Here is a 13,557-nt window from a genome sequence, read left to right on the forward strand (position 1 = left end):
TTTTTGTACTGTGATGGAAAAATAAAATGCACTGATCGTTCAAGGCGGCCGCTTGTCATTTTTGTTCCTCCAGCTGCGGATGTAAAAGACAGCAATGGAATTTGATTCATTTTTCTCTCCCAGAGCAGTTCTCTCCTGATCTATGTAGGTTCTCGTTCTAACTAGTGTGGTATTTGATTTTTACCAATTAGTATTTCCTCTCTAATTGAAGGTGTAGCTGCTCTAGTGCCTGGTAAAAAGAAACAAACATCCTCATACATTGCTTTAAATGGCAATTTTAAATTTTATTTATAGAGCCAAAAACCACAAACCACAGTACATGACAACCACCTATCCTTAGATCCTCAATTTGGATAGGGAAACACTACAGAAGAAGAATGACCTTTGAATGGTCCATGTTCAGAATTGGTTTCTTTGTAAGAACATTTTCAGTGGATTTGGTTTGCATTTGTTCTACTAAACATGTAGAAACTAAAGGGGCAAACTATTAATCAGATTATCATCGCTTAGAAACGAATCAGGTTGGCAGGGGACATGTCTTGTGAAGATGGCTTCATCGTAGCTGGTAGATTTATATATAAATTTAAGATCAGCCTCACATCAATCTGTAATCCTCTATGCGTGTACACGTTCTTCCTAAAAACAAATGTGTGGATTATTTTAAAAAAGAAAAATCAAATCATTAAAACAATTTTCTCTGTTACTTTACAGTCTTTCCCCCTTGTTGGAAATGACTGCCGTATCTCCAAACAAACTGAAAGCCCACCACACAGACAGATTAGTTTGGGTCATTTCACTTCTTACATATCACTCTCTGTCCATTAATTCCAATTTAGTTAACTGCCGGGTCACCCCACCCTTAGCAGCAGATAGTCATTCAGTCAATCAGTGGATTATAAACCCCTGCGGAAGTAGCTGGGAAGCGGCGTTGTCATGCCGACTGCAGGGGGTTTAGCCGCTTCGACGTCACCTTGTGAAACAGCTGTTAGTGGGTGGATTAACGTCGAGCTCTACCCAGCTATTACCACATAACACTTTACGGACTACGACTGGCCCCGGGAAACATTTGAGTCAACATATCATCAGTTTTGCCATTCAGACTAATGACTTCCAACTGTTTTATCTGATCACCCCCACACCACATGAACACACACATACACTTAGCATTAGCACTACTAGTACACAATCTTGGGAAGTGACTAAAAGAAGCAGCTAATGAAGCAAATACATTTATTAATAACATGATTAATGGTAATATGTATAATTATGGAAAAATCATGGAAATGCATAATCTGGATTTATACACAATACATTTGCACAAAAATAGTATTACAACAGTGAAGTTCCCTTTAGACTTGATCTGGATATTACAGTATATTTAAGGGATCTAATCACAAATATGCAAAATATAAACTTAATATAAAATTAGGCACATACTGAATGAATGATGTTTACATACATAACATGCTTAAAGCCACAGATTATGGAATAAATTATGAAAAAGAAAATGGATTTTGTTACCCTTTGGCTTACATGGCTTGATAATAGTCCTGTATCAAATGTTTCTTGAACAAAAACAATGAAAACTAGAAGAAAGTACTTGTTAAGAACCCAGTACAAAGAATAGTAAAGGGAAAAACACGATGGCACAAGTCTCCTAGTGTTAACATTCATATGACATTCTTGTATGCCTATTTATAAAGGGATAATTAGGAAAAGCCTGTGATTTTTACACTTGCGGTAAAATAATCTTTGCTGACTAGGTTTTCAAACCAAAAACAAATCATTAAAAGGATAAAGCTGGTGATATTACATTTTTTTGTTATCGTCATCAATTCCCACAAAAATACAACAACCAACAGTGAATTTCGTTCATATAAGAACCATTTGAAATGATGAAGCCATTTGAAATGATGAAGGCACTTGCAAATGACATGGTCATACAAAATGTAAACCACAGTTTGGTGTTTCTATTTCTTTTTACCTATTTACTTAAGATTTCGTTAAACTCCTGCCTGGGATAGATATAGATAAATATATGCACATTATTGTCCAAAAACTATGAAAAACACATCAGTAAGCGACACTTTTGCACTGGGTGACATGTTCATTACCATGTATGATAGTATGATATTACCATATCATACTGACTCCCACATACACCAGCTGTTTAAGTAAACAATTTCTACAACCCCCCCCCCCCCTCCAAAACAAACAAACAAAAAAACTTGTGAGCTGTTTTTAAAGATTTACGTCTTCAGTATTCGTACCACAGACAGATCAGGAAAGTGAGAAAATACTGAGAAATGGACTCTGGTTGTTGTTTTTGATCTTTTCATAGTAGAATTTGTTGACAATAATAAAGATATAGAATGACACCATCCTTATTCTTGAATAGGCTTTGGATTCATAATATTTACATTTGAGATTAATATACTCAGCTTTGTCTCATTTTTAATGTTTTTGTTGCTGCATTATACTCCTATTGCTAGACATGTCTTTTTGCTGGTGTAGTTTCCCTTTTTTATTTCCATGCCTACTGGGCACAGGACGGCTGAAGGAAAAAAAAAAAACAAAAAAAAAAGGAAAACCTCCACTGCCCTGCAGGAAAGTAGAGTCAGCCCAAGTGGGCGAGGAGCGAAGTGATTTGACAGAGGAAGGAAAGCGGAAAAGGAGGGAGGGAGGGGTGGAGAGAGGACAAGAAAGGAAAGGGAGCAGAAAAGAAGAGGAGGAGGCCAAGCGAGGCTTTGTTCACCAACCCCCTTTGCCTTAAGAAAGCAGAGAGAGAAGCGCTGAAGTGAGAAGTGACACGGAGTCCATCCTAATGATAGCGGTGAATAGCAGAGCAGAGAGGAGGAGAGGCCCTGTGGGAGATTACCATGCTGAAGGATATGGAGAGCTGTAGTGTTATGCTCCACACACACACACACACACACAAACACTCATCACAGGCATCCCCTGTGCCTGAGCTCCTTTGAAAACCATCTATTAACTCTACCCATGTCACTTCCTTAATCCACACTACGAATACACTCGTTTCCCCAAACATGTCTTTTCTGCATTGAAGTGGCCTTATCAAGCAAAAGGGACAAGGTCAGCCACCACAAAGCTGCGAGGTAGAATGGAGATTTACTTCTTCAAAAGACAGGAGCCCTTGCAATCTAATTAAGATAAATTACTTGTTCAGACAACACTCAGGCACAATTAGAGGGCTGTGTTACTGTGGCTAAAATGACTGCTAACAAGTTTTCCTTCCTGTTGAAGTAAAGTCGACAAGATTGCCTCTTCAACTAGGCCAGACACCGAGGGAGCACCGATTTCTAACCTTGGGCTGTCGTTCCTCAGCTCACAGTCGGTATTCTTTACTTAGTCTTTATACAGATATAGACAAAACAGCTAAGCCTCTGTGGGTATAGAGAGAATACAATGTCTGTTTTCTCATCCTCTGAATTTGTGACATTTACTGTCACGTAATCATGGCGACCTTAATATCAAGCAAATGCAAGTAAGCTCAATGCAAGCTTTGAAGACTGGCCTCATATGCCTGAGGTTCAAAGTTAATTCTTGACCTGGGACAAAAACAGTTGACAAAAACAATCTCAACACAAGGTTCATTAAGAAGGTGTTCTAGATCACACAATCATCTTTCATTTGTATTGGAAGTGTAGATTTTTCACTTTTTCCCCTTAGTACTTTAAGACTCAACCTCTACACCTAGAAATCCAAATCAATTAATTTCAGTGGAATCACTGCAATCAGTGGATTCGCTCGGCAAAGTAAATCTGTGCAAATGTTGTCTTGGAGAGCTGACCTACTAGCTTTAGCATGTTGGAGGTTAGCTCCAACACAGCTACCTTGTGGTGAGATTGTTTTCTCAACTGCTGTTTCCAAGGTCAAGAATGAGCTTTTAACCTTTATAATTAGGTTGGATTTAGAGCAGCAACAACATCTTTACATGACAAAATAACTGATATTTGAGCTTTATGCACTAAATGTGTGGATGGACATTAATATTAAACACACAGCGTAAAGCCAGACATCTTTGTCTCATGAGCTTCTGTGCTGCCACACATTTTTGCAACGGCTGCAAAAACAGCATATTGTAAGGTGCTAACACTTACCAAAACAGAGCAAATACTTTCAACACAGCCGACAGCTTGTGAGAACAGTACATACCATACTTTGAGTGTTCAAGTGCTGATTTGATATGTGTGACTTGGCCTGAAGAAAGTGAAGGGAGTTTAGCAGCAGCATCAGATGAAAATCAAGCCTCCTAATAGTCCACTGTTCATACAAAAAGTCTTTCCCATCGTTAGACAGGGAGGTAAAGTAGGACAGCAGTCTGGTTACAGACTTCACACCAGTCTGTCTTCACTCCTTCACTGTGGCCACCAGCCAGATTCTCATTCTCAGAGCCAAGAAGAGGAGAGCTAAAAGAGCTAACAAACACACATACAGTACACACACACTCCCACAGAGCTACTCACACGCTCTTTCTCTCTGATGAAGGGGGTATTTGTCAAATGGAAGTCTACTCCAAAGGACCACTACAAGTCATTGGGCTCTTCACTCAACACAAAGACAGCAAATGAGACTATGTTCAGGGGCTGGAGTTCACATGGGATTATACAGTACAGGTCTCTCCTGCTAAGTCTTATATTTTGAGAGAATATGAACTTAAAATATCTCTTAGAAAAAACTATTGCTTTGGTTATAGTCTTCGTCTAACTTTTGTTATTTCGTTTTAGTTATAACATCCCTTTATATACTGAATGCAGTATACGTGCTGTGCACACACATTTGTTTTTATATGCTGTTCATGTAAAGTATATTCTAACCTTTAATATATAAGCAGTATTAAAAAAAAATACAGACATAGCAGTAGAGAGTATAAGAAAATGGATTTAAATTAGATTTTGAACGCTTTGCGTGTATAGCAGGTTGCAGTGTTCAGGATATGATCAACACATCCTGTGACTAAGAAACTAACAATGAATTTAGATTTGGAATTTGTGCCTCCGACGCTGACTGAACCACTGAATCACATTTTCGCACTTTCTGTTCTTATATGTGACCATAAACATTTAATGAACTAAAAGTGGACGCTGCGTTTCCTTTTATTTACCACATAGGCAGGTAAGTCTTCAATTATGGTCATTAACACATCGTTATTCCTTAGAATATAAATCAACCCAGAGTCATACATAAATATCGTCTTCGTTTTTTCAAGGGTTCACTTTTGATCTGGCCCCTACATGGGGAGCTGCAGGGATTATAAATTCCAAAGCCTTTGGATTTTTTCAAATTATGCGACATCAGTGATTCAGAGAACAATTGCTGCATAATCTCGTCTCACCTTGACAACCACAATATTGCATCTACAATAAACTCAATATTGCACAAAGCAAATCATTTGAAATAAAAAAAGAAAAATCACCACTTTGGTGGATTATCCTGTTGTGTAGTTTTAAAACCTGTTTAGCCAATAGCATTTTGCATGTAGGTGTTTTGTACACTCCCTGTTTATAGTAACATTGCATAGAAATCTACACAATAGGTCAAATTTGGAATTGGAAAATTACCCCAATCCTCCTACAGAGCTGCTATCTAAATCGCCACATTACCAGCAGTTCTGCAAAAACAAACATACACGAGAAGTGACTCATGATCATTATCCCGGCCTGGTTTGGAATCGCTGTCACTGTTATAGCCGTTTGGCCCATTTCAGTTGCCGGGGACAGCCAGGATGTAACCAGATCGGCTCTTTGTGAAGTCTGGATGTGACTGGTTGATCTTGGGCTCGACAATGATCGTGCACTTCCTTCCGTTCATGCTGCACTGGATGGGACTCGCAATGTTCACCTGCAGCTTCCTCTTCTCACTGCAGAGAAAGAATAAAAGATGGAGAAAGAAAGAAAGAGCAGAGGAAAGGGAGACAGAGACGTAAGTTATTGGACACCGGCAGGTGTAAGATTGTACATGTGATAAAGCAAACTATTAACATTTTTGGACACAATACAAGTTTACTCATTTACTCTTATTACTGCTACCCTAACACAGTATATAAGCAGCTTGCCTTAGTGGCTTCATTTTACATTCAGTCGTAGTTTAACACACAGAATAAAATATGCAGATCTATTTGTGACCTGTGCGGGGTGAGAGAAATTAGAAATGGATTATTGGTCATATAGTTGGAAAACAAAGAAAACAAATACGGGTAAGAGAATTTCCAAAAATGTGGAACTATTCCTTTGAAAAAGGACAGTAGTTTAATTGAACAGGAAGGTGCTGCAGTTTAAATTTCCGGTTCCTGGTTGGTTTACAGCCTTGGTGAAAAAACAAGCAAGTAGCTGCTACAAGGAGCATTTAAATAAAGCCATGATGAGTTTAGGGACACCTCTTATCTTACATATCCTATCACAAAAGAGTATAATGGTATAATAGTATGTTTTCAGAATCAGAACCCGCTTTATTGCCAGGTATGTTTTATTATTATTATTAATTATTATTATTAACAACAGGTGGACGGAGGTGGATGAGATTTACAGGTGCACATACACATACAAGCATACATATGCTACAAGTACACATACTGTATACACAGTGTGATGGAGTATTATGTGCAGGTGTTATGTACTTGAGGTAGGTGGATTTTACAGTATATACAATATACAATATGAACAATATGAACAGCTCTGAAATAGAAAACGAGAGAATGATGAATAAATAATAAGTGGTAATCAGTAAATGGCTGAATTGAGGCAGAGTTACTGGGTTATTGCACAAGAATTGTTCCTGACACTGTGAGTCAGAAGTCAGCTGTTCAGAGTGACGGCTTGTGGGAAGAAACTGTTCCTGAGTCTGTTGGTTTTGGCGTACAGTGCTCTGTAGCACCTACCAGAGAGGAGAAGCTGGAACAGGTTGTGTCCGGGGTGAGATGGATCTGCAGTGATGTTTCCTGCCTGTTTCCTGACTTTGGAAATGTATCAGTCATGAATGGAGTACAGGTTGGCACCTATGATCTTTTCTGCAGTCCTGACTGTCTCTTGTAGTCTGCTCCTGTCCTTTTTGGTGGCAGATCCAAACCAGACAGTGATGGACGTGCAGAGGACAGACTGGATGATTTCTGTGTAAATCAGCAGTACCTTCGGCAGGAAGTACATCCTCTGCTGGGCCTTCTTGATGATGGTGTCCGTGTTGGGCGCCCACTTTAGGTCCTGGGATACAGTGGAACCCAGAAACCTGAAGGACTCCACAGCAGACACAGGGCTGTTGAGTATGGTGATGGGGGGCAGAGTGGGGGGGTCCTCCAGAAGTCCGCGGTCATCTCCACAGAATTGAGCGTGTTAAGCTCCAGGTTGTTCTGCCCGCACCAGAGAGACAGCTGATCAACCTCACGTCTGTAGGCTGACTTATCACCAACCCGGTTGAGGCCGATGACAGTGTCGTCAGCAAACTTCAGGAGTTTGACAGATAGGTCTCAGATGGTGTAGAGGGAGAAGAGCAGGGGGGCAAGCACACACCCCCGGGGGGCGCCAGTACTAATAGTCCTGGTGCTGGATTTGATGTTCCTCAGCCTCACCTGCTGACTCCTGTCAGTCAGGAAGTTTGTGATCCACTGACAGTTGGAGGCTGGCACAGTGAGCTGGGTGAGTTTGGTGATGGTGTTGAACGCTGAGCTGAAGTCCACGAACAGGATCCTTGCATATGTCCCTGGAGAGTCGAGGTGTTGCAGGATATAATGCAGTCCCAAGTTGACAGCATCATCCACTGACCTGTTAGCCCTGTAGGCAAACTGCAGGGGGTCCAGCAAGGGAACCGTAATGTCCTTCAGATGGGCAAACACCAGTTTTTCAAAGGACTTCATGACTACAGATGTCAGGGCGACATGAGAATATATGTAGGAGAGTATGATGCAGAGTATAATTGTGCAAATCAGGGGATATATGAGTGTGTGTGTGATGGAATAAGAGTGTATGTGACTAAGAAAATTAAGATGAATAACAGAGAAGAAATTAAGCAGGAGTGCTGTTGAAGTAATGATCCATATGCCGTTGTTGGGCTGGAACGCAGCGCAGCAGCGGATTGGCTTTTAGTGCATGTCACATCTAGTTAGACCCATTCTGGGTGAATGGATGCTGGGCCTCGTTTGCTCTTAAACAGGATCGATGACGGGAATCAGAGTGCAAAGAAAAAAGGCATAAATTTTGAGGCTGCTGTTCAGAGAGAGAGAAAGAGAGAGAGGATATGCGATGTAAATATGAGGGTGAATGAGAAGATGACTGGGTGATAATTATTCTCCGATTGAGAGTGAGTGAGAGGAAGACTGTAAATGTAAAGTGGCTCAGAGGGGAGGGGCGGAGACAGGAAGCTAAAAGCATTACAAATACACATACATATGTTTCCGTTCAATCAGGTGCCCGTCGTGACACACTTTCTCGCTAGCACAGTTACTGATCATGGCTGTCAGCGTCATTCGTAAACAAATCCATTAACTGCAATTACCGTTGGATTCACACAAAGCCAGCAATCTCTGCCCCTCCAATCTAAACTGAGGAAATGAGTCGTGAACCCGATGACACAGACTTGTGCAACAACAATAAGTCATAAACACCAAGCAAAATGTTTCTGCTGCCCACGCTGCACTCCTCTGCAGAGTGTGTGTGTGCTTTTCTGTATCTTGGCTTATGCAGAGTGGAGGAGCTCAGGGTAGCACTGATGCTGGTTTCCATGGCAACTCCCATGAACTGAACTCCCCCATCTGTCATGGCTGCCAGCCAGCCAACGGTACTGTGTGTGTGTGTTGTGATATGTCTCCTTCTCTTTCCGTCTCTCATCCCGTTACTTACTCCACCTCACTGAAATGCCAGAGGGGATGCAGCGCTGTGCTCCTCTTGAAGGGCAAACAGGGTTAGGCTGACATTCACAGAAATGTACCCACACATGTAAACACACACACACAAAATATAAAACACCCTTACAAAGTTTCCACTGGGTACACCTTTCTGATCCACCAGTGCCAGCACTTGCCTGTGAATGAATACTCTGGCATTCTAATAAAGATCGATGAAATGCATCATCTCTGAATAGAAAAACATGATCAGTTGAGTCTTAAGGTCACTGGCTGGCCTTTCCCATCAGGAGCTGGCCTGAGCCAGTCAGAGCCCTGAGGGCAGACTTACTTAACTGGAAGGCCTCTTCGACTGGAAAATCAATTCTTTCTTTTTTCCCAACCCCGTTTCCTTTGTGTTTTCGTCCTTCATGCCATGTGAGTCCAGGCTCACATGCCCCCCCGCCCCCAAATAGTACCTCCTTTTTATTTCGAAGGATGGGGGAGGAGGGGGAAGAAGGTGAAAAGAAGTGGGATTTTGAGTGAAATAGAAGTGAAAATAAAAGATGAGGACAACATTCTGGAGGATAAAAGAATGGGTTTAAAGGTGGTAAAAAGAAAAAGAACAAAAAAGAGAGTCTGTGGAAGAAGATTTATGGGAAAGGATATGTATAAAGTATAAAGTGAAAAAGTAGGGGTTCTGAAAGGTATCAGAGTGCTGCAAAATGAGGAGACGTAAGAGGACGATGCAGGCTATTTTCAGGTCGAGGAGCCAGGATTACCTCCAGTCTGTGAAGCCATCCAGTCCCAGTTCTGAGTCATCCCTCTAATAGTGTACCTGGCTCTCCCCCAAGCTCTTTGCTGCTGAAAAATATATGAGCACTGCAGGTGGGGAGAGGGGAGGGACACTCTGCAAAGCTGACTTGCTATAAAGACTCAGGACTTTGAGGACGTGATCAAAGTCAGATCTTTCCTCACTTCTTACTATGATGACAGAGCCATTTTAGAAAAGAAAATCGTAATTGCACATTACGCCAGCTGGAGAAGGAGCTAAACACTGCCTGTGAAGAATCTTGTTTTAAACTAAGTTATTCCTGCTCTTACAAAACCAGTGCACTCACTGAGCTGTTACAAAGGGTGAAGACATCTAAAACAAAATCTGCATTATAATCTCATCAACAGGTAATAATAAGCATGAATTTATCCAATTTTGTAATCACAGGAAAAGGTACTGAGCACAAAAAACAAGGACTGTGAAAATATATACTAGTGATTACAAATAATGCAGATTCTGTGTCAAGATAAGGAAGGAAACAAACAAATATGCCAAGCTGAAGGAATGGACTGCGGATGCACATACCCAGATGCACATGCACTTGAAAAACATACACTGACACACACAGGCCCACAGGAGGTGAACCCATACTGTTGATCTGTCAGAGACTCACTTCCACACCTGACTGAAGTGATGGCACTTTCATTTTTAAAAAAAATATTCACATCAATATTTCAGTTTGAGAGACCACACTGATACGAAGAGAGAAAATGCAAGGAGTGAGGAGAATTGTGAAGGTCAGGCACCATGGGGCCGGACCTTCTGCAGACGGAACCATGCTGCCTTTGTGACTGATGGACAGCCAAGCTTTTTCTCCAGATCCCTTTGTACACATTACAGCAGCATCTCTACATTTCTTCAGCCACAGCAGGATCAGACACAATCTTTAAAAATCCATACATAGGTGGATCATTAACAGTATGGAGGTCATTTAAAAGATGGGTGTGCTGCAAACCAGTCAATAAGAGAGTCAGCGCATTATTACTTTTATATATTTAAGGAAACCTTGTTCAATATTTGAATTGCTTTCCATTCCTTTTTTGAAGCATCTACTCTGCATGAGATGACTACAAATAGAAGAGCGAGGGGGGAGACATGCAACAAAGCCGAATTCAACTGTACGCATCCCATGTTATATGTAGTTATGTTTATAAGCTCAACAAGACTAAGAGTCTACAGCCAGCTCTGTGAGATTGTACTACGCTAAATGCTAATGTCAGCATGCTAATATGCTCACAATGATAATGCTTACATGCTGATGTTAGCAGGTCTAATGTTTGCCATCTTAGTTTAGTGTGTCAGCATTCTAACATTTGCTAATTAGCACTAAACACAAAGTGCAACTAAGGCTGATAAGAATGTCACGAGTTTAGCAGGTATTTGGGCATAAATTACTTAAAAAAATCTTCTGGTGTGGTTCAGGTCAGAGGTCCACTGAGGTTTTGACTATATAACTTTTATTAGTGCTTTCCTTTTAGACAAAAGAAAAAATTCACATATATTTCTGTCTTTCCCCGTAGCCAACCACTCAACTACATGGGTCTGACACAGCATCTCTCCTCCTATCACTGTCACACACTTTCTCTGTCTCAAATGGCTGCATCACACATCTCACGTGTTCCTGTGTGCTACATTCACACTTCCGAAGAAACTGAAAGATGCGCACAGAGCAGCACAAACACACAAGCAACACACACCTGCATCAGACGGAAATTACAACAGGAACAGGCTCTTAATGGGGTGAACAGTTATTGTCCTGGGCGATCATCACAAAGAGAGAATCTGATATGAGGCAGCTTCACTAGTCTGGATGCATGAAACCGTAATGGCCTTATCTGCCCCAGTTTAAAGTGGCTGGGGCTTCGACTGGTTCAAAGTGTGAAAACTGCCTAAGAGGCTTTGTGAGTGCAGTTCTTTAATTAGCATCGCTGTGCCAAAGTTAGTGTAGTTTTGCTAGTACTGCAACTGCAGATGTAATGTATAAATAATACAGAAAATGCAGAGGGAGAGGCAGAACTCAGGCGGTTTTGACGGCACGGTGGTTGTGTTTCTGAGATAACTGCGGTACGATACTGATGCTTTAGCTCTGTATTAAAAGAAGGCTGGAGGGATATCTCAAGAGTGCACATTAGATTAGTAAAAGTCAGAACCAATTTGACCTGAAGATAAGTTCTGCATTAGGTGGTGCTGCCCTCTTCTCTTTAAACGTATTCTTTGAACCTTTCACTTTTTGCCTTTCTTTTACATAATTTACTAACTTACATATTTCCAATTTTACTTCTAGCTTGGCACAAGGTATCATTCAGCATTGTAGCGATTCACAAGACGCCTGCAAACAACAGAGAATAAAATGTTTAGAGGAAAGGAAAAAACCAAAAGACCAGATCAAATACAGCATTGAAAATCTTCTGCAACAACCATCCTGGATTATTTCAGGAGGTTTAGTGCATCAAATTATACCCTAAGACAGCCTTTGCTTGCAATATTTACTAAGCTGTGAAAGTACATCAAATATGGGTATTGATATCTTCTTTTATGTAATTTTTAACATCTTATTGTGTGTTTTCCTTTCTCTGTACTCACAATGGAAGAGATTACTAAGTAGGTCATTTAAAAATGCGCTGACAGCGAAAATGGTATTGATTCAAATGAGTATAGAGGGGAAAAGATGGAGAGAGAAAGAAAGAGAGAAAGAAAGAAAGAAAGAAAGACTTAAGTGTACATGGAGAAGTGGAGTTCAGAGGTGGAGCTGCCAAACAGGCTTATATCAAAGACGGCAATACAGCGGCTGAGCATCAGTGCTGCTGCAGGCTTCTGCACAAGACGAACAAAGAAGAGAAAAGTCAGAAGCTATGGAAAAGTGGCACTGGACAACACTGTAAACCTACATGTTCATCACAATCTCAAACATGTTAGATGCCGTCCCAAAAGACACATTCCACTTCACAATATTGTGAGAACTAATCTCCAAAACACCCATGAGGCTCTCCTCAAAGCTGGATCATACATGAACAGTAGACACATGCTAAAAAGATGTCTTCTTATCAATATGCTAAGCTAGTGTTCTGCTTTTTTATGCACAGTAAGCGAGATCTTTGGTGCTGCAATGGGGGAATAGCGGCGCCGACTATCAAGGACCCCCCCAAGGGCCCCTGAGGTGTCTTGAATAAAACTGAGGTGTCTTGAATAAAACGGCTTTTGTGAAGTCTGAAATGATAAATATTTCATGCATTTCCCGGTTCTCTGGTTTTGGTTGAAATTGCTCAAACTGAAAACAAATATTCTGTAGCTTTTTAGTGATTTAGTGAACAGCTATTATCTGATGGAAACTGTAACAAGCAGCAGCTCAGTTTGTCTCTGTTTCTTATCTGCCCTACACCCTGGATATAACATAAATTCTGAGCAGAGGACTACTGATGTGAAAACTTGTCCTTAGCAGCTAAACATTTAACCAGATTAACGCCCCAAACCTCAGATTTTAATTAGGAGTTATTATCCCATAAATGACTATGTGACTTTTATATGGTTAGACGAGTATATTTTTGCTAGATTTCAAAGGAGCATTTCATATTGCATTTCCATAAAGTTGATGGAGTTGAAAGCAATGGAATAAAGAAAAACAATAGAAAAAAGTGATGCAGCAGAGGCCCCATATCCTGATATTTTAAACGTACATCTCTAGTGTGGGGGCGAAGTGCCAACAATGCTGAATCCCTTCCTATAATATTGCAGCTTAATATCATCTTTACTATTTTGCAGTTTGAACAGAGTCTTGTTTTACTAATAATACACAGCGAACACACACACACACACACACACACACATATTATATATATATGTGTGTGTGTGTGTGTTTGTGATACTCAGAATAACTGATTCATACATTTAAAGC

The 13,557-nt window shown here is 40.7% G+C and overlaps 1 protein-coding gene across 1 annotated transcript in view; it reads right to left on the minus strand.

The window, feature by feature from the left end:
- Positions 1-263: 263 nt before the first annotated feature.
- The window catches only part of myo1d (myosin 1D), a 106,559-nt gene continuing 93,265 nt past the window's right edge, over positions 264-13,557 (minus strand). The window contains exon 22 of the mRNA XM_038735315.1: positions 264-5,881. Coding sequence (XP_038591243.1) covers positions 5,725-5,881 — 157 coding nt within the window. The 3' untranslated portion in view covers positions 264-5,724. The remainder of the gene's footprint in view (positions 5,882-13,557) is intronic.

This window comes from Micropterus salmoides, unplaced genomic scaffold (assembly GCF_014851395.1).
Source record: "Micropterus salmoides isolate LMB-PRFRI ecotype aquatic unplaced genomic scaffold, ASM1485139v1 Ms_hic_scaffold_21, whole genome shotgun sequence".
Classification (NCBI taxonomy): Eukaryota; Metazoa; Chordata; class Actinopteri; order Centrarchiformes; family Centrarchidae; genus Micropterus; species Micropterus salmoides.